The 26,378-nt window shown below is 44.3% G+C and overlaps 1 protein-coding gene across 5 annotated transcripts in view; it reads right to left on the bottom strand.

The window, feature by feature from the left end:
- Positions 1-2,143: 2,143 nt before the first annotated feature.
- Positions 2,144-26,378, bottom strand: part of KYNU (kynureninase) — a 226,760-nt gene continuing 202,525 nt past the window's right edge. For all 5 annotated transcript variants that reach the window (XM_084809642.1, XM_084809632.1, XM_084809614.1 and 2 more), the window contains 4 exons: positions 19,437-19,489; positions 15,243-15,328; positions 8,741-8,971; positions 2,144-2,784 (listed from right to left, as the gene is read on the bottom strand). In XM_084809642.1, coding sequence (XP_084665768.1) covers positions 2,659-2,784; positions 8,741-8,971; positions 15,243-15,328; positions 19,437-19,489 — 496 coding nt within the window. In that variant the 3' untranslated portion in view covers positions 2,144-2,658. The remainder of the gene's footprint in view (positions 2,785-8,740; positions 8,972-15,242; positions 15,329-19,436; positions 19,490-26,378) is intronic.

Raw genomic sequence — 26,378 nt, 5'->3', positions numbered from 1 at the left:
TTGTGTCTGTACTGAAGCCGTGAGAGGCTACGTAAGTATTTGCGTAGCCTATCACGGCAAAACTAAGGGAACGCAAATGGCAGCAGCTACGGTGGCTGCCATTTGCGTTCCCTTTTTTTTTTTTGCCGTTTTAGCCTACATAAATATTTACGTAGGCTATGATGGCAAAAAAAAAAAAAAAAAAAGGAACGCAAATGGCATAGTGGCCGCAATTTGTATTCCTTTTTTGTTTTTTTTGCCGTAATAGCCTACATAAATATTTACATAGGCTAAAACAGCAAAAAAAAAAAAAAAAGGGAATGCAAATGGCGGCCGCCGGGGGCTTCCCGCCTCGCTCGGTCGAAATTCAGGCCGGGGGGGGAGGCTTCCTGCCTCGCCCGGCCGAAATTCAGGCCGGGGAGGAGTCGCCTCGCCCGGCCGCGAACTCAAAAGTAAAAAATTAACAAAAATGCCCCCGTGATAGGCTACGTGACCATTAACGTAGCCTATCATGGCTAGATCTACAAAGTCAGCTGTGATAGGCTACGTTAATCGTCACGTAGCCTATCACGGGTGACTTAAAAAAAAAAAGCGCGTACGCAAATGGCGGCCCCCATAGGGAGCTGCCATTCGCGTTCCTTATTTGGTCGCTGTAGTCTACGTAAATCTTTACGTAGACTACAGCGACCAAATAAGGAATGGGAATGGCGGCTCCCTATGGGGGCCGCCATTATCCGTACGCGCTTTTTTTTTTTTTTAAAGTCACCCGTGATAGGCTACGTGACGATTTACGTAGCCTATCACGGCTGACTTTGCAGATCTAGCCGTGATAGGCTACGTTAATCGTCACGTAGCCTATCACCGGGGCGTTTTTTTTTCTTTTATTGGAATGGCGGGGGCGGCAGCTGGTTGAAAGACCGCAGGCCGGACCCGCCGCCAGGAGGGACATTAGGCAAAGGCACCCCGTGGGGGGTGCGGGGGGGTGCAGAGAATTTCTCCCCGAAACTTGTTCGGGGGGCTGAACACGTTGGCGCTCGGCCCCCCGAAGTTTCGGGAAGAAATTCTCCGCCATCCCTACCGCAGCCGCCGCCGCCGCCGAACTGCCGCCGTAGCCGCCGCCACCAGGGAGTTTCGCCAAAGGTAAGTCTCGTCCCGGGGGGGGGGCGGGGGGGTGGCAGACCGTTTCGCCACTGATTTCAGGGGGCCAAATGCGCTGGCATTCGGCCTCCCCGAGATTCTTGGCAAAATTCTCTGACATCCCTAATCAATTTGATCTGCCAGGTTCAGCAGAATGGCAGTATTTGCAATTGAAACATTTGTTGGTATCTAGATTCGGTCCTGCTGCTTTTTACTGCCTCGGAGTCTCCTTCGCTATTGGAAATACTTATTGAAGCTGATCAGGTGTATTGACCTACGGTTCATGTTTATAAATATTTATTATCATGAATAAATATGACACAAGTGGTTTTCTGCAGGAATGGACCAGGGAATTGGAACGTCCTATTTTGCTTAATCAATGGACTGCCATTTTGGTGTCTGTATCGGAAATTTTAATGGATCTTTGGTTCCACCTTATTCAGCAAAAGCTCTTGTTTCGGGTCTACTGCTTCGGGCCACAACGTCTTTTTAGTAAAGGCTTGTCAAATTCAGCTAATTGTTGGAGGTGTAATGCAGTCAATGCTTCTTTTATTCATATGTTTTGGAAATTCCCAATGACCACTTCCTCTTGGGAGGAAGTTATTGTATGGATAAATTTTATATTGGAAAGCGCTTTAATATTTACTGATGTAAATGTTATTTTAAACTACTTACTTGCTTCTTGGAATGAAACACGTGGTCAGCGTAAATGGATTTTTTGTGCCCTTTTGGTTGCTAAAAGACTGATACTACAATATTGGAAGGATAAAAGCTCACTGCCTATAATGCAATAGACTGGAGACTTAACAACACTAGCAACATTTGAAAGAGCGGTATATAGGCGTAACTTGCAAATGGATTTATATGTGGATATTTGGTCTGCTTTTACTGAAGTTTATGTGTAACCTTCCCCCACACACACACTTTTTTTCTCCAATATTGTAATGTTAGAAGCTGAGGATTTTGAACATGTTGTATTTTTATTCTTATTTTGTTCTCTTTTTTTAGGTTTTGTTTGTTTTGTTTTGTAAAAATCCACAATAAAAGATTAATTTTAAAAAATTCTGGTTATATGATGATGAATATGAATGTGTGAATTCAAATTCAAATTCTCTGTAATATAACTGATTAAAACATAAAGAACTTACTTCTATGGGATTCTATATGGTGCTGCCTTATTCCACACAATGATATAATGCAAAGATATTTTGAGGTTTGCAGCTGTCTCTCCATTTACATTGTCATAAGAAGTAAAACAGAAATTTCTAGATAAAGAAAGTATCCAGAATGCTAAAGAATATCCCTATTAAAATACATAAAGTGCATTAATTTCTGAAGTCCAAATGAGTGGAAATACTAGTTTTAATAAAAAGTACACTGTAAATAACTACCCAAGCAAAATCAATGTTTAGGGCTAAATCAGTGGAATATATCCCAGTCTAGTAGAAACAAACAACTTTGATCAAAAGCATTGATGAAACTTAGTCCTAAATAGATTAGAAGATATAGCCGCACCGACAATAAGATCAGGAAAGTAGTGTTCTACTTTCGTTGTTTTGCAGATTTAATTGCAGATCCCAGGATTTTGATAAATCTATGCACATCATGGAATGAATTGTAGAGAGGAACAGGGGCAACACGGAGAGCATTGGGTTCCCGCATGTCACACTGCAAAACAGAAAATAAACACTCCGTAAATATAGCTTCATATTTGTTCGTCAAAGCGAAAATGCAGCACAGCTCACAAAAAAGACTGTGTTCCTGTCATAATGCTGCTCAAATGCAATCCTTCCCCCAATTTCGGATCCCTAGAAGTTGAGAGAAAACGAGGGAGAAAGAAAGCAAGGACTGCTGGTATACTTTTTTCCATGAAACATTTGCAGTGCAATCCTATGCTTGTTTATTCAGAATTAAATCTCATTGTGTTCAATGTGGGTTACTCTCAAGTAACTGAGTGTAGGGATGTTCGTCATTTGAAAATTCAGCTCTTTATGGGCTTAACAGATCCCCACTGCCCGCCTGGCTTAGCTTGCATTTGTGAGCCAAGCTGCAAGCTTTTCCCAAAATCTGGAAACTTTTTCCTTGTTTTTTTCTCTTGTAAATAGGAAGTTGCACAAATCGTGGCTGCAATTGGTATAATTTGCACAAATTATGGATGGATTTTTCACAAATTACAGCTGCTATTTTTGCAAATTAGGCAAATTTCAGTAATTTACATTTCTACTTAAAAGAAGCCCCCCCCCCCCCCGAAAATCTATGAGCTGGCCCAACCTGATGCAGATCAAGTTGAGCCAGCTTGCAGGAGAGCAAGCCGGAATCCAGGAGGCAAGCTGATGAAAGCTCTGTGAACTCGACCCCATGGACAGATTCCTATGACATCAACATCCCTGAGTGCAGGATTGAGCTCTTAATCTGACATGAAAAGGACTGGGGTGGGGGGGCTCTGATAAAGGTATGGTGGTTTCAGCAGTCATGTTTTGTTACACTCCAAACTTTAAAAATCTTAAAAAAACTTTAAAAAAACTTTAAAAATCAAACTTTAAAAATTTAAGAAAAAAAGTGAAGGAAAAGGGGTTGTTATGGAATGTTGTCTCTCACAATGAACTGTGATTCTGATATGAATGAGCATAAATTCATGCGGACATTCCAAGATGCTGGAAGTAGGGGTGGACGAAAGTCACTTACCTGTCGTCGAAGCTTGTTCGCGGTGGGGGGGAGGCGCTTTGCTGCTCCCCCCGCGAAGTTCAGGTCGGGGGGGGGAGGCTTCCCACCTCGCCCCGGCCGAAATTCAGGCCGGGGAGGAGGATTCCCGCCTCGCCCGGCCGCGAACTCCAAAGTTTTTTTTTTTTAAAAAAAACACCCCCGTGATAGGCTACGTGACGATTAACGTAGCCTATCACGGCTAGATCTGCAAAGTCAGCCGTGATAGGCTATGTTAATCATCACGTAGCCTATCACGGGTGACTTAAAAAAAAAAAAGCGCGTACGCGAATGGCGGCCCCCATAGGGAGCCACCATTCGCGTTCCTTATTTGGTCCCTGTAGTCTATGTAAAGTTTTACGTAGACTACGGCGAAAATAAGTGATAGCGTTGCCCTTATTTTCGCCGTAGTCTACGTAAATCTTTACGTAGACTACAGCGACCAAATAAGGAACGGGAATGGCGGCTCCCTATGGGGGCCGCCATTATCCGTACGCGCTTTTTTTTTAAGTCACCCGTGATAGGCTACGTGACAATTTACGTAGCCTATCACGGCTGACTTTGCAAATCTAGCCGTGATAGGCTACGTTAATCGTCACGTAGCCTATCACGGGGGCGTTTTTTTTTTCTTTTATTGGAATGGCGGTGGCGGCAGCCAGTCGAAAGACCGGCTGCCGCTCCCTCCCCACACGAACACCCGCCGAACCGCCGGCCGGACCCGCCGCCGGGAGGGACATTTGGCAAAGGTAAGTCCCATCCCGGGGGGGGTGCGGGGGACAGGGGGGTGCGGAGAATTTCTCCCCGAAACTTGTTTGGGGGGCTGAACACGTTGGCGCTCGGCCCCCCGAAGTTTCGGGGAGAAATTCTCCACCATCCCTAGTAGGGATGTCAGAGAATTTCACCACGAATCTCGAGGAGGCTGAATGCCAGAGCATTCGGCCCCCCAAAATCGGTGGCGAAATGGTCTGCCTCCCCACCCCCCCGGGACGAGACTTACCTTGGGCGAATCTTCCTTGCGGCGGCGGTTCGGCGGCGGTTCGGTGGCGGTGGCCGGTCTTCTGACCGGCTGCCACCACCGCCATTTCCAGTAAAAAAAAAAACAAACGTGATAGGCTACGTAAAGATTTACGTAGCCTATCACAGCTAGATTTCTTTAAAATACCGTGATAGGCTACGTAAATGTTTACGTAGCCTATCACGGCTGAGTAAAAAAACAACAACAAAACAACGCACGTACACAGATGGCGGCGCCCATGGGCGTCGCCATTTGCATTCCTTATTTTGGCACGTCTAGTCTACGTCAACATTTACGTAGACTACGGCGAAAATAAGGGGAACGCAAATAGCATAGGGTCTACTCTATTTACGTTCCCCTTATTTTCGCCATAGTCTACGTAAATGTTTACATAGACTAGACGTGCCAAAATAAGGAACGCAAATGGCGGTGCCCATGGGCGCTGCCATTTGCGTACGCGCGTTTTTTGTTTTTGTTTTTACTCAGCCGTGATAGGCTACGTAAACATTTACGTAGCCTATCACGGCTGACTGCAGGGACGCAAACGGCGGTGGCTACGGCCGCCACCATTTGTGGACCTGGTCGGCCAGGATTCGGGGGGGGGAGGGACGGAGCATCTCCCCCCCCGGCCCAAATTTTGGGGGGGGGAGGGACAGAGGGCCTCCCCCCGGCTAGAATTTCGGGGTGAGGGACGGAGCACCTTCCCCCCACCTCGAATCAAATTTCGTGAAAAGGTAAGTGACTTTCATACATCCCTAGTAGTGGGTGGGAAATATTCTTAACATAAGGGGGGGAAATAATAATTATTACGAGATACAGAGCAGGTGACAATAAGATATTAAATTCATTGTCACAACTGACTTCCCCTTTCTCTCCTCCCCCCAAAAGTCCCCTGCACGACTTCCAACCCTGTTCCTGAGGAACCCCAACAAACACTTCTTATTTCAAATATATTCTCCTAGGCATTAAAAACTATCACATATTGACAAACTAAAGTGTGTGATATTCAGGCTTCCCCACCACTGCTTAATGCTGCAAGAAAGAAAGAAAAGATAGAATATTCTGCCAGAGTTTAGACTCTAGCAACCAGATGCCCCCTTGGCTCCCTCACCCACAATCCCCATTTCTCCAAACATATCTTGCTTCAGAACTTCCTTCCTCCTGGTCCTACTTTCTAGTTTTGCCCTATTTATGCTGTCTTCGAGGGTTGAGCCAAAATGGCACCCCCGATTCACCTTCCTTATTTCTGCCAGGAAATGGGGTGGGGCATTTTTAGTGGCTTTTGAGGGATGGGAAAATTGATTTGGGTGGTTCAGGTGGTGGGGAGGTGATGGGGCACTTTAATTACTGTAGTGGCGGTATGGGTGCTGCTGCTTTTTTATTAAAGAAGAAATGCTGCTTGCTGCTGCAATACCAACCCTTTTACTTTTTTATAGTTGAAAAAGTCATCAGTGGTTATATCAGATAGCCACGTTTCCCTTGAAAATGACCATGGAACAATGCAAGTCACAATCACATCAATATTTTCTAGGGATGGCAGAGAATTTCTGAGAATTTCTCCACGAATCTCGGTGAGGCCGAATGCCAACGCATTCGGCCCCCCGAAATTGGCAGTGAAATTCTCTGCCCCCCACGCCCCCGGGATGGGACTTACCTCCTGCAAATGTCCCTCTCGGCGGCAGGTCCCAGCGGCGGTTCGGCGGCGGTTCGGCGGGGGCAGGGGCAGCGGCCGGTCTTCCGACCGGCCGCCGCCATTACAAAATAATTTTGCGTTGCCCTTATTTTCGCCATAGTCTACGTAAATCTTTACGTAGACTAGACATGCCAAAATAAGGAACGCAAATGGCGGTGCCCATGGGCCGCTGCCATTTGCGTACGCGCTTTTTTTTTTTCCAAAGTCACCCGTGATAGGCTACGTGACGATTAACGTAGCCTATCACGGCTGACTTTGCAAATCTAGCCATGATAGGCTACGTTAATCGTTACGTAACCTATCACAGGTTTTTTTGTTTTTTTTCAGTTTTTGTTTCGCGGCCGGGGAGACGGGGCGCATCCCCCCCCTCGCCTGAACTTCAGGGGGAGAAGCGAAACGCCTCCCCCCCACCGCGAAGCCAAGCTGCGAAAAGGTAAGTGACTTTCATACATCCCTAATATTTTCTCAGGTCCCTGCTGTTCAGCCTGCCTACTACAAGCTGTTAGAGGTGTATGAGAAATTAGTTTCAGTTAGGTTCCCCCCCAGAATTGACTCAATTTGCACGTCCCAGACCCAACTGCGTACTCTAATGGAACTTGTGGTCCAAGTCCATACCTTTCTGAGCTTGCGAGGGGATTCACAAGCCAAAAAAATTGAGGCATGAAGTTTGAAAATTGCACATGAAAGGATGGAACTTTTTTAAAAATGTGCATAAACGCGCTTTAATTATTCAGAGAAGAACATGTATATTTAAAAAATTTGCACAACTGATGTGTATATTTGGAAAAATACGCATGAAAAAATGGACACATTTTCATTTGAAAAGGACCCCTCACCCCCAAAGATTGCAATCTGATAGAGACACAAGTTGGAATTCAGAAAGCCTGAACAAGACTGAGTTTTGCTGATTTGCACATCCCTACTAGCCATCCTCTTCCTTGGCCAGCCTTCCTAGCACTCTTGTATCTCCCCCAAACCCTACTGCCATAGCACCAAACCCCTAAAAATGCTGTGTATTTGCTTCAGAGCCCTCTCTCTCTAATTAAGCCTTTCTTGCCTCAGTTTTCCGTCTCCTCTGCCTTCTACCCTCAACTCCTCTTCTGCATATCCTCTTCTGTTACTCAGTCCATTGCCTGGTCTGTATACTTCCTTGCCTCTAGGCTCCTATTTGGCTTTTTCCTTGGACTTCTCCCCAATCCATAGCCTGTCCCAGTGTTCTGACCTTCCAGTGCATGCTGTTCTGGCCCTCCAGAGCAACTCTTTTGGGGGGAGGGGCACAGGAAGCTGCAGAAGGAAGGAGAAATCAGCAAATACTGCTGTCCCCTTCATCCGGTGGGCAGAATTCTGCCCATGGGTAGTCTGGATCCAAGCCCTTGCTGATAATGTAAGAGAGGCTCAAGGGGTTGTGCAAGGCCCACTCTCTGCCTCCTTCATTGGACCTTTGTTTCCAGTGGGGGGCAGGGGAGAATTTGTTGACATCCATGAGAGAGAGAAGAAAGTCATTTAACTTTTGGGTAAGGAGTACTTAGTAACTTACTGTAACAAGGTGGTCCAAGGGCTTTTCATTTTTTCTTCATCATCATCATCATCTATATTATTATTGTCACTATTTTCCAAACAGTGTCCCTGAAATAACACTATGTGGTTATGCAACATCGTTCAAGGGACAGTCTTCCGCTCCCATTTTGAAAGCGTGCAGCAGGAGCTGCTCTTCCTGGCTGCTCAACATGGTTTTTGCCTTTAAAGAAGCTTTAAAAAACTGAAGAAAAAATGGACACAAAATCCTTGGGCCACTTCATTTTATGTAAGTGCCCTGCACACCCAGAAGCCCCCAGCCGCACAAACATCTTCAAGATAAGTGCCCCCCCCCATTATCTCTGAGACTGCTGAATATTCTGGGGATTCTCAGATCAGTCCTAGTGCTTGGTTTAAACCTTATGTTTGAACATTCTCATCAAGTTATTCCTTTTATTGGAAATTTCCCCAGCAAAAAATAAATACCCAGGTGCAAGGTAAGGTATAATCTTACCTATTTTGATTCCATGGAAACAGCGTGGCAACGCTACCATAGATGAAATTATTTATGAGGTTTGTATCAGTATTCTGATGTTTTACCTACTATTACTCTGCCCTAAACATCACAGTGCATAAGCAATTATAGAATTATTAACCCACGGAATGAAAGAAATTAGCAACATGAAGCCTTGGTTACTTACAGAGACTCCTCTTTTTTCTAATTCTTTAAACACAGATTTAATTGGAACAGAGAAAGCCATTGTGAGCTGGCATCCTCTTTCTTCAATATGAGAAGGTGTGATTATTTTTACAAAAGGCTTCTCAGGGTCATTTCGGTCTTCACTGTAGTTATGCTTTATCAGGTATTCCAAGTAACCAGTAAGAAGAATGGATTTCCTTCTCAGAAGTTTCATTGTAGTTTTACCAAAGACCTAAATTTAAAATAAAGAAAACAACTACATCATTGCCATATAACAACCAAAAATGTAGAACAATACTCTCCTTCCCACACAGACAATATTATATATTGTTATATATAATAAAGTTATTTTAACTTTCCAAAAAACAAACAAACCATTTTTTTATAATTGTGTGGCTTGTGATATCATCTTAGTTCTAAAAATGAAGTCAGGAACTTTAATAAGTTAAATAAGTCCTCCTTCTGAACACAGCATTTTCTCTAGACTTAGGACACATTCAAGCATCTATATTCAACAATTTTCCTCCCACCCTACAGTGCTGAAGTTTTACACCAAGAGCACATGTCAAAATACGTATATTGTAAGTACAAAAGGTTCACCTATTCAGACACCTTACAAAAGTTGTGGTATCTCTAAAACTGCCAGTCTTATGCACAACTGGTGAGGCATTTAGGGGATGGCAGCCCCACAAAACCCCTTTTCAGAGCCAATCATTACATCATTGGATGAAACAAACAGCATCTGTTGGGGAATAGTGTATATAATGTCCAATCTGGCTGACTTTGTTGAAGCATACCCACCCTTCTGACCCCGCCAAACGGGGGGCTTTTAACTACATCATAAGGTACATGGCTGAGATACTTGGTAGAGATCACCTTCCTGTATCTTAAATATCCAATCTGACTGCTTTATGTGAGGCCAAGGTGGGCAGTGGCTGGATATGGGACTTCCTTGGTTGTGGCATCCTGGCTCTGAAATTCTCTCCCCAGGGAGATTTGCCTGAGTCTTTGGTGCCAGGTAAAGTCCTTTTTATTTGTCTTAGCATTTTATAGGCAGTATCCAATGCTGCTCAAGTGCCAGAAGGAACCAGTACTTGTACAATTGGGACTTAGTGCTTTGGATAGGAACCATACATGAGTGGGAATGCTCATTTCCAGCAGAGCTTGAATCTGGAAACTAGCATTACCATTAGTTTCAGGGCTTCTTTCCCCCCAACTGGAATAGAACTACCACAGCAAGATAAGAGCATGGGGGCAGGGAGGGCTCTAAAAGTGATCTCTGGTATGAAAATTGGGGTTATGTTATTATTTTCATCTGAAATATTGTAGGGTATAATATCTTCGAAGTACTGCTGTTCTCCCTTTTGTGTGCTATGGTTCCAAAGAACACTGGTCTATTCCCAAGGAAGGAAGGGCTTAAGGCTGTTGCTGCTGCAAAGAGTCAATTGGCCTTATGGTCTGCCACCTCTGTTACTGGAACATGTGACCCACTTTGCTTGGATGGGGGGGACTGAGGAGAAGAATCTCACAAGGCTAATGGTACTGGGACTTGGGGATAAAAATATTGCTTGCTTCCTTGTGGAAGGTAACTAGAAGTCAGCTACTGTTGCACAAACTTCGAGAAACTGGGAGATGTTTTAGATTCCTCCCCGCTGAAGTAGCCCCTATAAAACCTGTTCACTTGAGATTTTGCAAAAGAAATATATGCAGCCAGTAAAATGTCCCCACAACAAAATTCTTTCCTTGCAAAAGGCAAATTGTCCTTGCTATGCGTTAATGCTTACGTTGTTTAGCATTTTCTTTAGAAACTGTTCCCTCTGTTTAATGCATCCCAGTGCAAGATGGCAGACAGTTTTATAAGCCAACTCTTGCCAGAGACAGATTCTATTTCACTGTACTACAGCAATTAGCACAAGGGAACCCTGACTGTGCCAAAAGAGTAATGCAGGCACAAAAAGGCAAGTCCATAGAAACTGATGAGCTCTCATTGCCTTTGACCCCCTGCAGTGGGCTAAATGGCAGATCCCCCTCCCTCTTTTGAAGAGCACCATCTGGGTCAGAGCAGAGTAGCATCTCCAAGGTCACATAACATTTACAAAAATACAAAAGATGTTTAAGGACAAACAACATTAATTGCCAAACATAAAAAAAAATGCTGTGCCCCTTTGCAGTTCCACAGTGTAGAATTTAACACCAGAGGGAAAAACCCTAAAACTACAGGGAATTCTCTGATTTATTTGTTTTAGAAAATTATTTCCTGTTTCCAGATGGTTTCAGAATGTCCCTAACCAAGACTTCTAAAGGCCATAGGAAATATGTTACAAAAATTTGAACATTGCAGGATATGAAAAATTATAAACCATATTTTTAATTCAAAGATGTATGCAGCAAATTAGCTTCTGAGAGAAATCAGCATGTAAATGCAATATGAATCAACAATATTAGATTATGCTGCCCCTAAGATTGCTAATTGTTTTCTACAAGTAATTTCAGATATCAGCAAGGTACACTGGACCTTCTGTGCACGGAAATTACATTTTATACAATCTCTGCATCAATTTCTTCCTGAGAAAATATGTTTTCCCCCACTGACCTGTGGCTTAGGAGCTCACCTATTTATTTATTCAAAATTATTTTTAGGCCACCTGTAGGAGTAAAACCTTAAATGAGAGGGAAGGACGTTCTATGAGAAGTTCCCTTTATCAAGTGAACACTGTTTCAATCAAGATACGTTATCTGCTCCAATTATTTCCCAACATTTTACTGAAATTTGGGGATTATGCTTGGGACTTGGTGTGTCATTTATTTCAAACATTCAGTGTAGGAACCCAGCAGACTCATTGGTGGCACCTATATATCACTTTTAAAGTTTCCACCCACTTTCATTCTGTTCTCCAAAGCATCGACAGATAAATTCAGAAAGGGGGTTAAAAGATCTGATTCTTTGTTATAGGTGCACTGTCAGATCTAAATGTAAACAACTATGGTCAAAGTGCCTGGCTTTTCTGTACATGGCCCAGGTCATCTGATAATCATCTAGCAGTTAAAATAGAAAGCCAGCCGTAAACACAATGGAATTAATTTGGCATTTTATGAGTGCAAGTTGTATTACTTTTTAGCCATTATAACTAAAATAAAAACTTGACCCAGGACTTGGCACCAAGTGTGGGTTTGAGTAGAGAACAGTGCAATTTATTTTATATGGCAAATAGGGATGTCAGAGAATTCTGCCACGGATCTCGGTGAGGCCGAATGCCAGTGCATTCGGCCCCCTGAAATCTGTGGCGGAATGAAGCCCCCGCCCCTCCAAACCCACGAAAGGTGCGCGAAATGGAGCACTAACCTGTTGCCATCTGCGCTGACTCGCAAATGGCGGCCGCCCTACTGCCACCATTCGCTTCTTCATCATAGCCGTGATAGGCTATGTAAGTATTTACGTAGCCTATCACGGCAAGCCAAAAAAACACAAACAAACAGCGTATGCAAATGGCGGCAGCTATGGTGGCTGCCATTCGCGTTCCCTATTTTTAGCCATTTTAGCCTACGTAAATATTTACGTAAGCTATTACGGCAAAAAAAAAAGGAACGCAAATAGCACCCACTACGCTATTTGCGTTCCCCTATTTTTAGCCGTAATAGCCTACGTAAATATTTATGTAGGCTAAAACGGCTAAAAATAGGGAATGCAAATGGCGGCTGCTGTAGCTGCTGCCATTTGCGTACGCGGGTGTTTTTTTTTTGGCTTGCCGTGATAGGCTACATAAATACTTGCGTAGCCTATCACGGCAGCTTCGCTGGACACAAATGGCGGCCGCTATGGTGGCCGCCATTTGCATCCGCAGCAGCCCGTCCGCGGCCGGAACTCTGGCTGCAGATGGCCCTGGCCAGTGGCTCCGCAGAGCCGCCGTGGAGCGGAGCCAGCCCAGGGAGGATTCCGGGGGGAGGGACGGAGCGCCTCCCCCCCACCGCGAATCCAAGCTGCGAAAAGGTAAGTGACTTTCGTACATCCCTAATGGCAAAATTTCAACATTACACGATGTTAAGTAAAAACAGTGACCTACCGCTGAAGATATGGCTGGGTAGTTCTGATCAATATTTGCAAGTCAGACGCACAAAAGTTTAAGGTGAAAATGCCCTTCCCCACTTTTGAAGGCCCATTCACAGCCTGAAAAAGTTGGGGGCTATTATGGATCTCCCCCCCCCCCGAAGGACAAGAGAAAATCTGTAAATATTCAGGGGTCACTGGGAAAAGTGGTGGCAGCAGCAGCAGCTTCCTCTTCTTGCTTTATATCAGAGATGGATAGAAAGTAGGTTTCTAGATGTCTTGGATTTCAACTCCCAGCATTATTGTCTATTGGTTATGCTGGCAGGGGCTTCTGGGAGTTGAAGTCCAAAACATATGCAGATCTATCTTCTGCCCACAGCTTTTTTAAGTCATACTTTTGCTTCCACGGCAAGCAGCTATAGCAATGCTATTGGCATTCATGTTCTCCCACAATACCTCACTTGGAACACTATGCCATGATGTAGTGTCATTAGAGGGGTAATGCTGGTGGTGGGGGGACTGATGACCCCTACCAGTGGCAGCGGAGGCAGCAAAAGTACGTTTTATAAAGCAAGTAGGTAGAGTGCTGCTGCCACCACTCTTTCTGGTAAGCCCATCATGCAAATCCCCCCTAATTTCTATATTTTCTTCCTCCTTCCTGGCCACAAGCCCACCTACCACTGTTGTCACAGAAAATGTTCCTTGCAGGACGTTCAGCTCAGCTCAGCACCAGACATGCACAACACCTGTTTGACCTTACTGCCTCCTTGATCTCTTGCAAAAAAATCCATATATGAATATACAAGTGCAACTTTTATATAAGAAGTAATATCAGGCTGGAGACAGATGTAGGGACAGGCAAATCTGTCAAGCTTGATCTGTTTCAGGATCTCATTTTTCCACAGCTAGATTTGCTCCACCTTGTTCTGCATTGGATTGCGAGGCTTTTGTGTGTGTACAGAAATGTGGACATATTTTTGTGTGCATTTTTCAAAACGTGCACATTTTATGCATGTGTGCGATTTTGCATACATGCAGCCATTGACTAAAGTGTGTGTTTGTGCATTTTTCGGAAGTATGCATTTTCTGTGTGCATTTTTTAAATGTGCACATATTTCTGAATGCGTTTTGTTTTGTTTTGCAAAATGTGTCACAAACTTAGAAAGGTACAGATTTCCAAACACACATTGTTTTCAGCTCCACGTTTGGGTCTGGAAGATGCAAATGGGGTAATCTTGCATAAAAAGCAAACCCAACAAATTTCTCATCCATCCCTCGACAGATGGAATATAAAAAGAGTTCATGGTGCTAGAATACACTTCCTTTTAAAATTAATAATAGAATCACAGAATTGGAAGTGAGCTTGGAGATCATCTAATCCAACCCCCTGCTCAATGCAGGCTCTGCAGTGCAGGATACAGATGCAGCATCCCTGACAGAAGACCATCCAGCCAATGCTTAAGTATCTCCAGCAAAGGAGAACCTACCACCTGCTGAGGCAATCTGTGACAGGGTGCCCCTGTTGCCTTCTGAATCCTCCAATAGCCAGAATCAACACTCAGACAAAAGGGCTGCTTTCCAAGGCTTTAATTCCATTCAACCTAATGAAGCATACAGATGCTAATTGCCTGAGACTCAGAGGAACTACAAAGGAACAGCCTTGGGGCCTCGGGGCGCAGCTGCTGACGTCGAGCCAATCGGCCTGAGCGCTGAAGCTGAGCTCCTGCAATCTCTCGCTTGCGCCTGCACCTCATGTCTAAAAGCTCAGGTTGTCCCTCCCTTTCCACGCCTGGTTCACTGTCGCTCCCAGGGATGTGAGCAGGGGGGGGGGGGCTTCCCCTCCAGCTGCGCCTCTTAAGTCTGAGAGAATTCCTTCCCTATGAATTGTATCTCCTCCTCAGAATCAGAGCTGCCTTGGGACTCTATGGGCTCAGATACAACCCCGACAGTCTGTTCCACTGCCAAGCAGCCTTTGCTATTAGGAAGTTTCTCCTAATGTTCTCCTAATCTGCTTCCTCTGAAGCAACCGAGAACAACTTTGCTATATCTTCTGCAAGACAGCCTTTCTGATAGTTGAAGACTGCTACCATGTCTCTAGCATACCATTACATTGCTATTCCTGCTATCTTCTCCTTCAAACAGAGTGCGCAGTGGCAATGTGTCTCAGACGGAAGCAGTGCAACCTCTTCTCCTCTCAGCTGTGGGACATTTTTTTCCCTGCTGCAGGAGGAAGATGTGGCAGCAGTAGCAACCGGGCAGGCAAGCAAGCAAAAGCAGCAAGGATGACCATCGCTGTTGTGCTAGAGAGGCAGCTGTCAATGCACTGTGAGCATCCTTGTTATAGTACATTTGTCTTCAGCCACAGTTTTACTACTGCATGGAAGACAATGTTGGTTAATAATACAGGAGTTGCTTCATTTGTTTGTACTTTATCTATCATGATATAGTAATTACTCACCTCTAAGCTAGCGTGAAGAGCACACACCAATAAAATGGAAGGATTTGATAATCGAAATCCATTGATTCCAGGACTCAGTTGCAACTCTGTAAGATGAGAAGGTTCTATTACATTCCTTATTCCTAGCTTTTGTGGGTTTGTGGAAATATTTTTCTTACCGAAATCTGTGATGATGAACAAGTAGTATCCTAGCTTTAAGAATTTTAGACCTTTGGAAGAGACTGGGTAACAGTTCAGACATAATAACCCCAGTACAATAAACCACTGTTTATCAGACCAGGAAGAAGTGCTGTGCTCCCTTCTCACAACTCCTCTTTCCTCTTCCTTTCTTTCTCACATCTTAATTCAATTCTTGCAGAATCGAATAATCCAGTTATTGGCAGTTAAACCAGGAAACTAGTTTAAACAATCCCTACCAAACAAGATATCAAGCCACAAACTTTGGGACCGTACAAACCAAATTAAAAACTACTAAAAGAGTAAAATTAAAAACATAAAAGACATACATAAAAGACAGAGGGTTTATGTGATAAGTGGGCTATCTAAGCTGAGAAAGTATAAGAACAGAAGATGTAAGGAACTCGTTGACTCTGCCTTGACTGGAATCATGTTGTTAGTCTGTGCTGTACTTACTGGAGGGAGCAATCCTATGGCTGCTAGACAGCGGCTAGACAGCCATAGGATATGTTGTTTTCCGGGAACTGACTTCATCCCACTTCCACGCTGCCTTGGAGGCAGTGCCGGACAGCCCTGGCGTCTGAGCTCGCAAGAAGAGCACGGAGTGGCTGAAAACGGGCATGGCTGGGGGCATTCTGGGCGGAACTGCCTGTACGAGACATCCTATGTGTCTTGCAGCAGCCTCCTTCCCCACTCTGTGCTCCTGCAGCTAGACAGCTGAAATCAGCTGTCTAGCCAAAAATGCAGGGCAGGAGGAGTGCAGAGAGAACGATTCCCTCTGTGCCTCTCCTGCCCTGCTTTGGATAGGAGGATAGGGATGTATGAAAGTCACCTACCTTTTCGAAGGGTGACATTCACAGTGGGTGGGAGGCGCTCCGTCCCTCCCCCCAAAATTCTCTTCGGCTGGCTCCACTGCGATTCCACAGAGCCACGGGCCGGGGCTGCCCGCAGCTGGACATCTGGCTGCTGGGCAGCCTGCAGGGACGCAAATGGCGGCAAAACAGTAAAAGAGAGGGGTGCAAGAGAGGGGCGCAAATGGCGTAGTGGCCGCCATTTGCGTCCCTGTATTTTGCCGTGATAGGCTACATAAATATTTACATAGCCTATCATGGCAAAAAAAACCCAAACAGCGAACGCAAATGGCGGCGACTACGGCGGCCACCATTTGCATTCCCTTTTTTGGGGGGCCTTGATAGGTTATGTAAATATATTTACGTAAATATTTACGTAGCCTATCACGGCAAAAGAGATGGGCAGAAATGGCAGCCACTACGCCATTTGCGCCCCTCTCTTTTGCCGTAATTGCCTACGTAAATATTTACTTAGGCTATCACGGCCCAAAAAAAAAGGGAACGCATATGGCGGCGGCCACAGCCGCCGCCATGTGCGTTCCCTTTTTTTTTTTTTTGGCGTGATAGGCTACGTAAATACTTACGTAGCCGATCACGGCAGCCTGGAAGGATGCAAATGGTGACCGCTATGATGGCTGCCATTTGCAGCCGCAGCAGCTGGCCGAGAGACCAGCTGCCGGAGCCGCTGCCACCACCGCCGGAGCCACCTCCGCCCCCCCTTCGTAAGCTTCGTCCCAAGGGGATTCTGTGGGGTTTGTGTCCCTGCAGTCAGCCATGATAGGCTACGTAAATGTTTCCGTAGCCTATCATGGCTGACTTAAAAAAAAAAAAGTGCATACGCAAATGGCGGCGGCCATGGCGTCTACGCTATTTGCGCTGTCTTATTTTCGCCTTATTTTCGCTGTCTTAGTCTACGTAAATGTTTACGTAGACTAAAACGTGCCAAAATAAGGAGTGCAAATGTCGGCGGCCATGGCCGCTGCCATTTGCGTACGCGCGTTTTGTTTTGTTTTTAAGTCAGCCATGATAGGCTACGTAAAGATTTACGTAGCCTATCATGGTGTTTTTTTAAAAAATCTAGCCATGATAGGCTATGTAAATCTTCACGTAGCCTATCACGTTTTTTTGTTTTTTGTTTTTTTAACCTGGAAATGGTGGTGGCGGCAGCTGGTCAGAAGACTGGCCGCCGCAGCTGCAGCCACCGCTGCCGAACTGCTGCTGGAGCCACTGCCTCCAGGAAGATCCGCCCAAGGTAAGTCCCATCCCGGGGGTGGCAGGGGGGTGGCGGGCCGTTCCACCACTGATTTCGGGGGGCCGAATGCGCTGGCATTTGGCCTCCCCAAGATCCATGGGTCCCTGAGTCCCTGCAGTCAGCCATGATAGGCTACATAATTGTTTACGTAGCCTATCACGGCTGATTTTTTTTAAAAAACAAAAATTCGCATATGCAAATGGCGGCGGCCATGGCCGCCGCCATTTGCTTTCTTTATTTTGGCACGTCTTAGTCTACGTAAACATTTATATAAATAGCGTCTACGCTATTTGCATTCCCCTTATTTTCGCCGTCTTAGTCTACGTAAATGTTTACGTAGATGTTTACGTAGACTAAGATGTGCCATTTGCGTACGCGCATTTTTGTTTTTTTTTAAGTCAGCCGGCATTCGGCCTCCCCGAGATCCATGGTGGAACTTTCGTACATCCCTAGTAGCTGCCGCCATTTGTGTACACGTTTTTGTTTTTTTTAACCCAGACGTGATAGGCTACGTAAGTCTTTACGTAGCCTATCATGTCTATGTAAAAAAAAACCAAAATCAAAAGACCAGACTGCAAATGGCGGCGGCGGCAGCTGGTCGGAAGACCAGTTGCCACCGCCGGAACATCTGCCCCAGGTAAGTCTCATCCCGGGGGGGATCCGCGGGGTGGGGGTTGGGTGGGCAGGCTGTTCCGCCATGGATTTCGAGGGGCTGAATGCCAGTGCATTCGGCCTCACTGAAATCTGTGGCGGAATTCTCCGCCATCCCTACCTATCACAGCTACCTATCACAGACTATTTACCCATTTGCGTCCCTGCGGAGGCTGTGATAGGCTGGCTACATAAATATTTACATAGCCTATCATGGCAAAAAAAGGGAACGCAAATGGGGGTGGCTACGGCGGCTGCCATTTGTGTTCCCTTTTTCACCGTGATAGGCTACGTAAATATTTACGTAGCCTATCACAGCTAAAAAAGGGAACACAAATGGTGGCCGCCGTAGCCACCGCCATTTGCATTCCCTTTTTTTTTGCTGTGATAGGCTACATAAATATTTACGTAGCCTATCACGGCTAAAGTGGGAACGCAAATGGCGCAGGGGATGCCATTTGCGTCCCTGCTTTAGCCGTGATAGGCTACGTAAATAGGCTGGATGCCCTGCTGAGGGTTGGCCTGGCCAGCGGCTCTGAGGCCTGGCTGCGGAGCCAAGCCAGCCGGGCAGTATTCCGGGGGGGAGGAACGGATTGCCTCCCCCCCCAATGAGGATTCCGAGGGGAGGAACGGATCGCCTCCCCCCACCTGCGGAATCCGGCAGAGCCAGGTAAGTGGAGTTTCGTACACCCCAGGCGGCCGCCTATCTCAATAGGATTATGCCCTAAGTGACTGATCTGTTCTGAATATATTTGTGTATTAGTATGTGCATGTTTTTTATCATATGGCTGTATATGATGTAATGATTTGGATAGAAGACTGGAATATCTAATGGCATGCTCCTTGACATGCTAGCTCTTGGCCTTCTCTGTTTTTCTAGCAGGAGGGGTACTGTTCTTTATTTTAAAATGTATATACCACCCCTTAAAGGGCTCTGCCCTCAGAGCAACTCACAATAGCAGGAAAACAATATAATGTATGTAACACCCCCCCCCCCCAATATTTAGTTACTTTTCAGGCTGTTACAGACTACAGCAACTCAATAAAATACTTAAAAGGACCACAATGAAGGTCCTCTAAATGGCTAGTAGGAATTTGGAGTTGATAACGTTTGGTCATTTTTTTTCTTAACGTTCTTAGGACTGTGTTGAGAGGATTGATGACCTTTTTGCAGCAACTTCCTTAGTCCTGATGCAATCACTATACCTGGAAATAAACCATAATATAAATCCTTATGTAAAATGGAGTGAGAAATATACATACTGTTTTCCATGAGGAACCTGGTTTTGAATTCATGACCCCACCATCCTATTAGCCTTTTTAAAAAAAAAGAAGGAAAAGGGTAATGGCAGGATCAGTGATACAATTAAATATTCACATTTTCTAGCAAGGTATGCATGATGAAACTGTATGAGTGGTGTCAATGATGCAGTTCTTTAAACGCAAATATCGCACACGACCAGGATCAGGCCTGGATAAGAGCTTCAGGGCCTCAGGAAGCTTGCCACAAAGATAACCATTGCCCCCATCCCCTGAATTCTGCTCAGATTAAAATCTGAGCTGGAGCAAAATTCCTGGCTTAACCCCCTCCTACCCAGCCTGCCTTAACCCTCCGAAATGGCCACTTTGGGTGGCCAGGAAAAGGTCCCACCAGGGCCTCTCCTGGCTCTGAAAAGCATTTGAAGGCTGGAATCATGGGGGCTTTAAAGCTTCCCTAATCGCCAGCTGCAACTGACAACTTTATGTGGCAAGTAGAAGCCTTTGCCTGGACCTCTCCTGGCTGTCTCAAGCTGTCAAAAGCAGCCATGGGGCATCCTGTAAGCAATGTGACTCCACAAGAAACAGGGGGATTTGAAGATGCCACACCTGTTGTTGGAAAAGCCCACCCCCTCTTGGTCCAGTGAGTTTTGTGAGAACAGCCTATTTACCCAAGCAGGAAAGGACTTTCCTGACAACATTTGATAGCCTGAGATATGTGGGAGCAATCCCTGACAGCAATGATGACACTAGGGCTGGATGTTGGGGCCAAAATAGAGGGCCCCTGAAGCCCAGGGCCACCCCCACCCCCAAATGACCATCCAGACAGTAGCAGGTGATAGGGGAAGTGGCAAACAGGCTCTGCGTTATCACTTGGACCAGGATGGGCATGAAGGGACCCACCAGGCCTGACACTGGTTGCTGCAGCATCTTGTCTTCTTATTTTTTAAAAAAGTGTTAGTTAGGGGGCAGCTGACTGTGCATGTCCCTGGTTACAGATGCTCATTCTATTATTTTTACTTTAAAAACATATTATCCTTTTCTACCAAAAAAATAAATAAAAACGAAGCTTGTTCCCAAATAAATGTGTTTAGCACCGGGTAGCAGAAGCAAACTCCATTTTATTTCTGTAATCCTGATGGTGTCATAAATTGAGTTTAAAATGCAACACTGCCAATACTCTTTCTTTTTAAAATCTGGGTTGGCAAACCATTTTTTTTCTTTGCTCTAACGTATCAGAAACATAGAAGCAGTTGTGAAGCATGGAATGGTGGAGAAAAGAGAAACGTTAGTTGTATTCTTCACAAGTGAAGTAATACATATGGCTATCTAAGCCATTGAATCCAGAGTCTAAAATGACCTAGCTGTACCACTGCCTGACTGTGACATAAGGAGACAGGTAAAATTCACTTTGGCTCAGAAATTAATAGAGCCATTTTGAAATTTGCAGGGAAATGGCTTGGCTTATTCCAAAGCCAATCCAATGAGAACCATGGATGTCTCACCCCCCTCTTTGTGGGGAAGAACAATGTAATTGGTTCAGCTCCTATAATTTCTTACATTTCTAGAGCTGCCTGGGTCTGGGTGGCAGGAAACCAAAGGAAGTGGCTGTCATGCCACTGCTGGTGGCAAATGGGAGTCATCCCATGAAGTATTTCAAAACCTAAAACTTGTGGAGAGTGGAATGTGGAGTGGAACACAGGAAGAAAAGTGAGGAATGGCAAAGGGTAAGAACATGAAGGGTAAACAAAATTTTATGGGTTGTAGCCAACCCTGACTGTCTGCCAGTGGAATGGAAAATGCTGGCAAAACCAATCTCCCCTCCCTGCTGAAGCCCCCCATGCATCCTCCAATCTGCTCCTGAGGGCGAGGTGGGGTGGGGAGCTACAGTGGGGAAGAGAAGAAAGGGGAACTCCCATCATTGGACTGGATGCAAGCGTATGTGTCCGTAACACTGAACTGTATGTGTCCGGTGCTCACCACAATATTTGTCTTCTTGTCTGACCAAAACTAAAAGGAAACTGTTCATAAGATACACATTTTTACCAATATGCTAGAAACAATCTCAAGTAACGGACTGCTCTCTTTTGCTGGCAGACTGCTTCAGTGTATAAGTCTGGTTTTCAATAGGAAGAGCTGATTATTTTTTATAATGTGCCTTTACTGTACATGGTGCTTATAGAGTTTCATAAGCAAAATAAAATAAAATAAAATAAAATAAAATAAAATGACTGGTAATTAGTAACATTTTCAAATGTCAAGATTAGTTGTATTATATATTCTGTTTAATTAATTAATTAATTACATTTCTATACTGCCCAATAACCAAAGCTCTCTGGGCCGTTTACAAAGATTAAAACATTTAAAAATAGAATATACATATTTTAAAAGCCAATTCCATAAAAAAGCACACAAACAGAACAATATACAAGAACATATATCTAAAACAACTTCAACAAGCAATCTCAAAACAGACAACTATAACCATACGCCATTCCAGGATCGATTAAACTTATCATATACTGCCAATTGCCTGGGAGAAGAGAAAGGTCTTAACCTGGTGCTGAAAAGATAACAATGTTGGCACCAGCTGGGCCTCATCAGGGAGATCATTCCATAATTTGGGGGCCAACACCGGGAATTTATCCTACACATCTCAATATATCCTTGTTTTATTGTTTTGCTCTGATCACTGTTACTGTGTACTGATAAGTAGAAAGGTCTATGGACTAAATAAACATTTTTGGTTGGTAGTGACATTTTCAAACCAATACTGAATTTAAACAAATACTGACTTACAGGGAAGGGAACTGGTGACACAGTTGATAGAAATTCGATGCTAACTCTTAAGGACAGATCATTGTAAGACAACAAACTACTGCTATGAATTTGGTTCTCCCAGTCGTTAAAAACATTTAGAGCTTTGATAGCAGCATGGTTTGGGCATCCTGCATATGTGAAATTCATTTTACTACTGTTATTTATCTTTCATATGGCACTTCTTTTTTGCAGGATGCATCACCTGTTTTTTGACTTTGTCTTAAAACTGTCCTGTCAGCTTAGCTAGGCTACCATGATTCCCTTGCGCAGATGAGGTAGTTGGTGGCTAAGCCAGCAAGAATGATCTGTGAATGAAGACAAGTTTCTGACTGTGGCTATGCCCTACTGCAAATTGGAGAGAAATCCCATGTCCAGGGTATATACGCACAACAATCATCCTGTGTGACTTATTTATAGCACAACAGGATAAGCATCAACCAGCCTGGGGAGCCATCATTTTCTGTTAGGTGGAAGGAAGGCCAAAGTAGGCATGGACTCAACTGAACTTTTAGAGCACTCTTAGGCAGGGGAAGAAAGGAACCCTGCAAGCTCAGAAATGGCGCAAACCCAGAATGGTGTGGCATCTCAAAAAGATATCACAGAGCTGGAAAAGGTTTAGAAAGGAACAATCAAAATGATTAAGGGATATAAGCACCTTCTCCACAAGGAAGGGTTAAAATGTCCCATTTAGAAAAAAGACATGAGAAAGATGGATGAAACGATGTATGGTGTGGCAAAAGTGGAGAGGGTCTTTTCTTTTCTTTTTTAAGGAATGCCTGAGTGACCCAGTTTGCCCCAAAAGCTTTTATTAGGGCTTAGTTTGAGTGCTCACATAAGGCTTGCAGAGACCCCAAAAACAATCACCTCCCCCATCTCCTACCATACCTTTTGGGTCAGGGGAAAGCAGTGGTGAACGCAATATGTGGTCTGGAGGCTCCAGAGTTTGTTTTCCCACTGGGGATAGGACTGGGACTATCTGTCCCATAATCCCTGTTGGGAAATGGACACAATTTGCATAATTTACTTGGGACCTCAGAGGAATCCATGGGATGATGTAGGTCAATTGATGATACCAGTACAACACAAGAACCGGCCATGAAGTTGTGTTGCAACAGTAGTCATCGTATTCCATCCTGAGTTAATATTTTATGTAATTCTTATTTATTTATTGAGTGATTGATTGGATTACTATAGCGTTCTATATCTGATAAGATTTCTGAGCTGTAAACTCTTGGGATTTGGCTTTTAGGTAAATGACTATTAGAATAAATTGCTCCAAATAAAGTGTTTTATTTTTTAAAACTTGGGAATATTATGGATTCTGGGGAAACAGATTCTTTACAATCCTCTCTAATCTAGAAGAGAGTATCATTAGAGAGCTGTGAAACATCACATTAGTGCTTAGTATTATTGCTGCCATTCAAATTTCTGTTGAAACCACTAACAAAATAATAGGATTTGTTATTGCATTGTCAAAATATATAAAACACAATAAAATTAATGCCCGAGAGATTTGAATCCAGATGCTTTGAATCACATACAGAACATCAGCAATTGCTTTACAATTTCAAGGTACACTATATTTTACCATAAAACACAATGTTAGTACATATTACTGTTATTACAACATCCCAATCAAGTCAAGCCTTGCATCATTTTAACAGGTTTTGTATATAAAAAATAACAACAACACTAACCAGTTATCATGCTCCACAAAATGATGCTCTAAGTTAAAAAAAAAATGCTACAGCAAGAAAACTTCTTAAATAAACCATCTCAGAATGTTGAGTGGACAGTATTAGCTTGATCATTGGACAAGTAAGACATTAATCTTGGGTGCCAACTATTAGTAGACATTGCAACTAGGTCCCAGCCTGCATGATTTTACCTGTGCTAGTACTTCTCCAGCAGAGGGAAGGAAAGACAAAAGAGAGAGACTTTTTTTGGTCTCTGTATAACCACCTCATAATCTACCACGTACTGATTAAAAGCCCTCACATGGGCTTCAGACTTCTCTCCTATATTAATCAACAAAATGACCATTAAAGGAAAAGGACATTCATCACCTGAGTCTGTGCCACAACAAAAAACACAAGGAAAGGCCAACTGAAGGAAGCATATGAAATACAAATTGGGAGGATAGGAGCCAGAAAGAAAGAGGGAGCATGCAGGTGGGAGGACAAGCCAATATGGGCAGGTCATGGAGATCTTGGGTGTTCATCAAAGCCCAAACAGAGCCAGCCTTCTACCCTAATGCGGAGTCACTCAGGCTCAGGCAACACACATTAGATGTTCAATAGCAAATTTTATATAAAAACAGTGGGAGAATTCAGTTTATTGAAACATCTGAACGCCCCCAAAGACCAGTTCTCTTGAATGCCAGAAGGCAGCAGCTACTCACAAGAGAGGTGATACTGCATGCAGATCAGTCCCAGGGGGACAAATGAGTACTGAGACTGCTCCCTACACTTCCTGCCTTCTTCCACAACAACAACAAAAATCAGGAATAAAACAGCAGATTGGTTCCACACATTTTCTCATTAAGAGGGCAACATGTAACCTCTGTGACAATATTCCAAAACTAGTCTAGACTAGAGTAGAAACATTCTTGGAAATGATGCATGCAAAAATTAGAAAACAAAATTATAAAGGGAAATGAATGCTTGAGAAGTTAGGTTTTGATGGTGACCTTCTTATCCTTCAACACCCCGCCCATTCCATCTCTACCTAAAACACAGAATGTGCTGTTTTATAATTCCTTAGATGCAACTTGGGATGTTATAGCTGCATTTAATTCTGAATTGTTCTTAGTTGTACATTTGGGTCCTACCTCCATCTTAATGGCCTACATAAATATTTATGACCTGGGAAGGGGCTGAAAAATTGGAACTCTCAAGAAGTATTGATCTTGGAAGGGGTGAGGGAAAACATAAAATTAGAGCTGATACCTTCTTGCCAAATATCAACCTGTTATTCAAAATAGCCGGCGTGTTAAGACATCACTATAACGGTTTATAAAGATGTTATAAAAATAAGAGGCAGCAAAATTGCATGGTAAGATGCTATACTAAAACTGACTGAAGAGCAAATATTCTGCATTAACTATTAAAATATACTTGGTTTCTCAACAGCAAGAAGATACTTATTACATATGGCATCTTGGCAAAAGCTTATTATTAGGGATGACTAAAGTCAGCCAGAGAAATTCTATGGTAATATCCATACAGCAGCAACTGCCAGGAGAACTACATTTCCCATGGTCCCCCAGACTTTGTTCCCTGATATGTCTTTACCCATAGCCCTATTCAGATTATTAGTACCCATGGGTACATAATACGTGAAGGGGCTAACAAAAATGCTCCCCAGACACCAACATGTGCAACGGCCACACCTCTGGCCACTGAGTCTTTGGTGCTGGTCTGAATGGGGCAATATGTACATGCACAGGGCTCCCTTTTCAGGAATGGAAACCATTATTTATTTTTATATATTACATTTATTTATTACATTTGTTACATCTTTCATCCAAAGAGCCCAAGGTGGCATACATGAGCCTCCTCTCCATTTTACCTTCACAACAACCCTGTGAGGTAGGTTATGTTGACAGTCAGTGTGACTGGCCTCATGTCACCCAGTGAGCTTTGTAGCAGAGTGGGGACAAGAATCTGGGTCTCCCCAGTCCTAGTCCAACACTCTAACCCAGGAGTCAGCAACGCAGCACCTGCAAGGACCCCTTCCTCACTCACTCCCCCTGCCCCCTTCCTGACCCCCAATCCCTTCTGCTCTTGTTTTCGCTCCTACCTCTGCATCCAGGAAGCAGGAAGTTGGAAGGGGGGGGAGCTGTGGCACATTAGCAGTGGTGGTGAGAACAGTATGAGTGAGCATGTGAGAGGAGGACATGCATGTATGTGGGAGGAGCAGAATCGGGCAGCAGGCAAAGAGCAGGCAGAAGAAGCGGATGTGTGCACTGGTGGCGGGAGAAAGGAAATCGCAGGCAAAGTTGCAGGAGGGCATGATGGGAAGAGGTGATGGGAGAAAGAAGGAGAGGTGATATTAGAGGGAAATCCCAAGCGGGGAGGAGAAAGGGGGGGCAAAACAAATCCACAGGAGTGGTCAGAATCCACGGGG

This window comes from Heloderma suspectum, chromosome 1, assembly GCF_057233095.1.
Source record: "Heloderma suspectum isolate Gila_16-S chromosome 1, 16-S_ref, whole genome shotgun sequence".
NCBI lineage: Eukaryota > Metazoa > Chordata > Lepidosauria > Squamata > Helodermatidae > Heloderma > Heloderma suspectum.
Note: the sequence above shows the minus strand (reverse complement) of the source record. Positions and strands in the feature narration are given on the sequence as shown.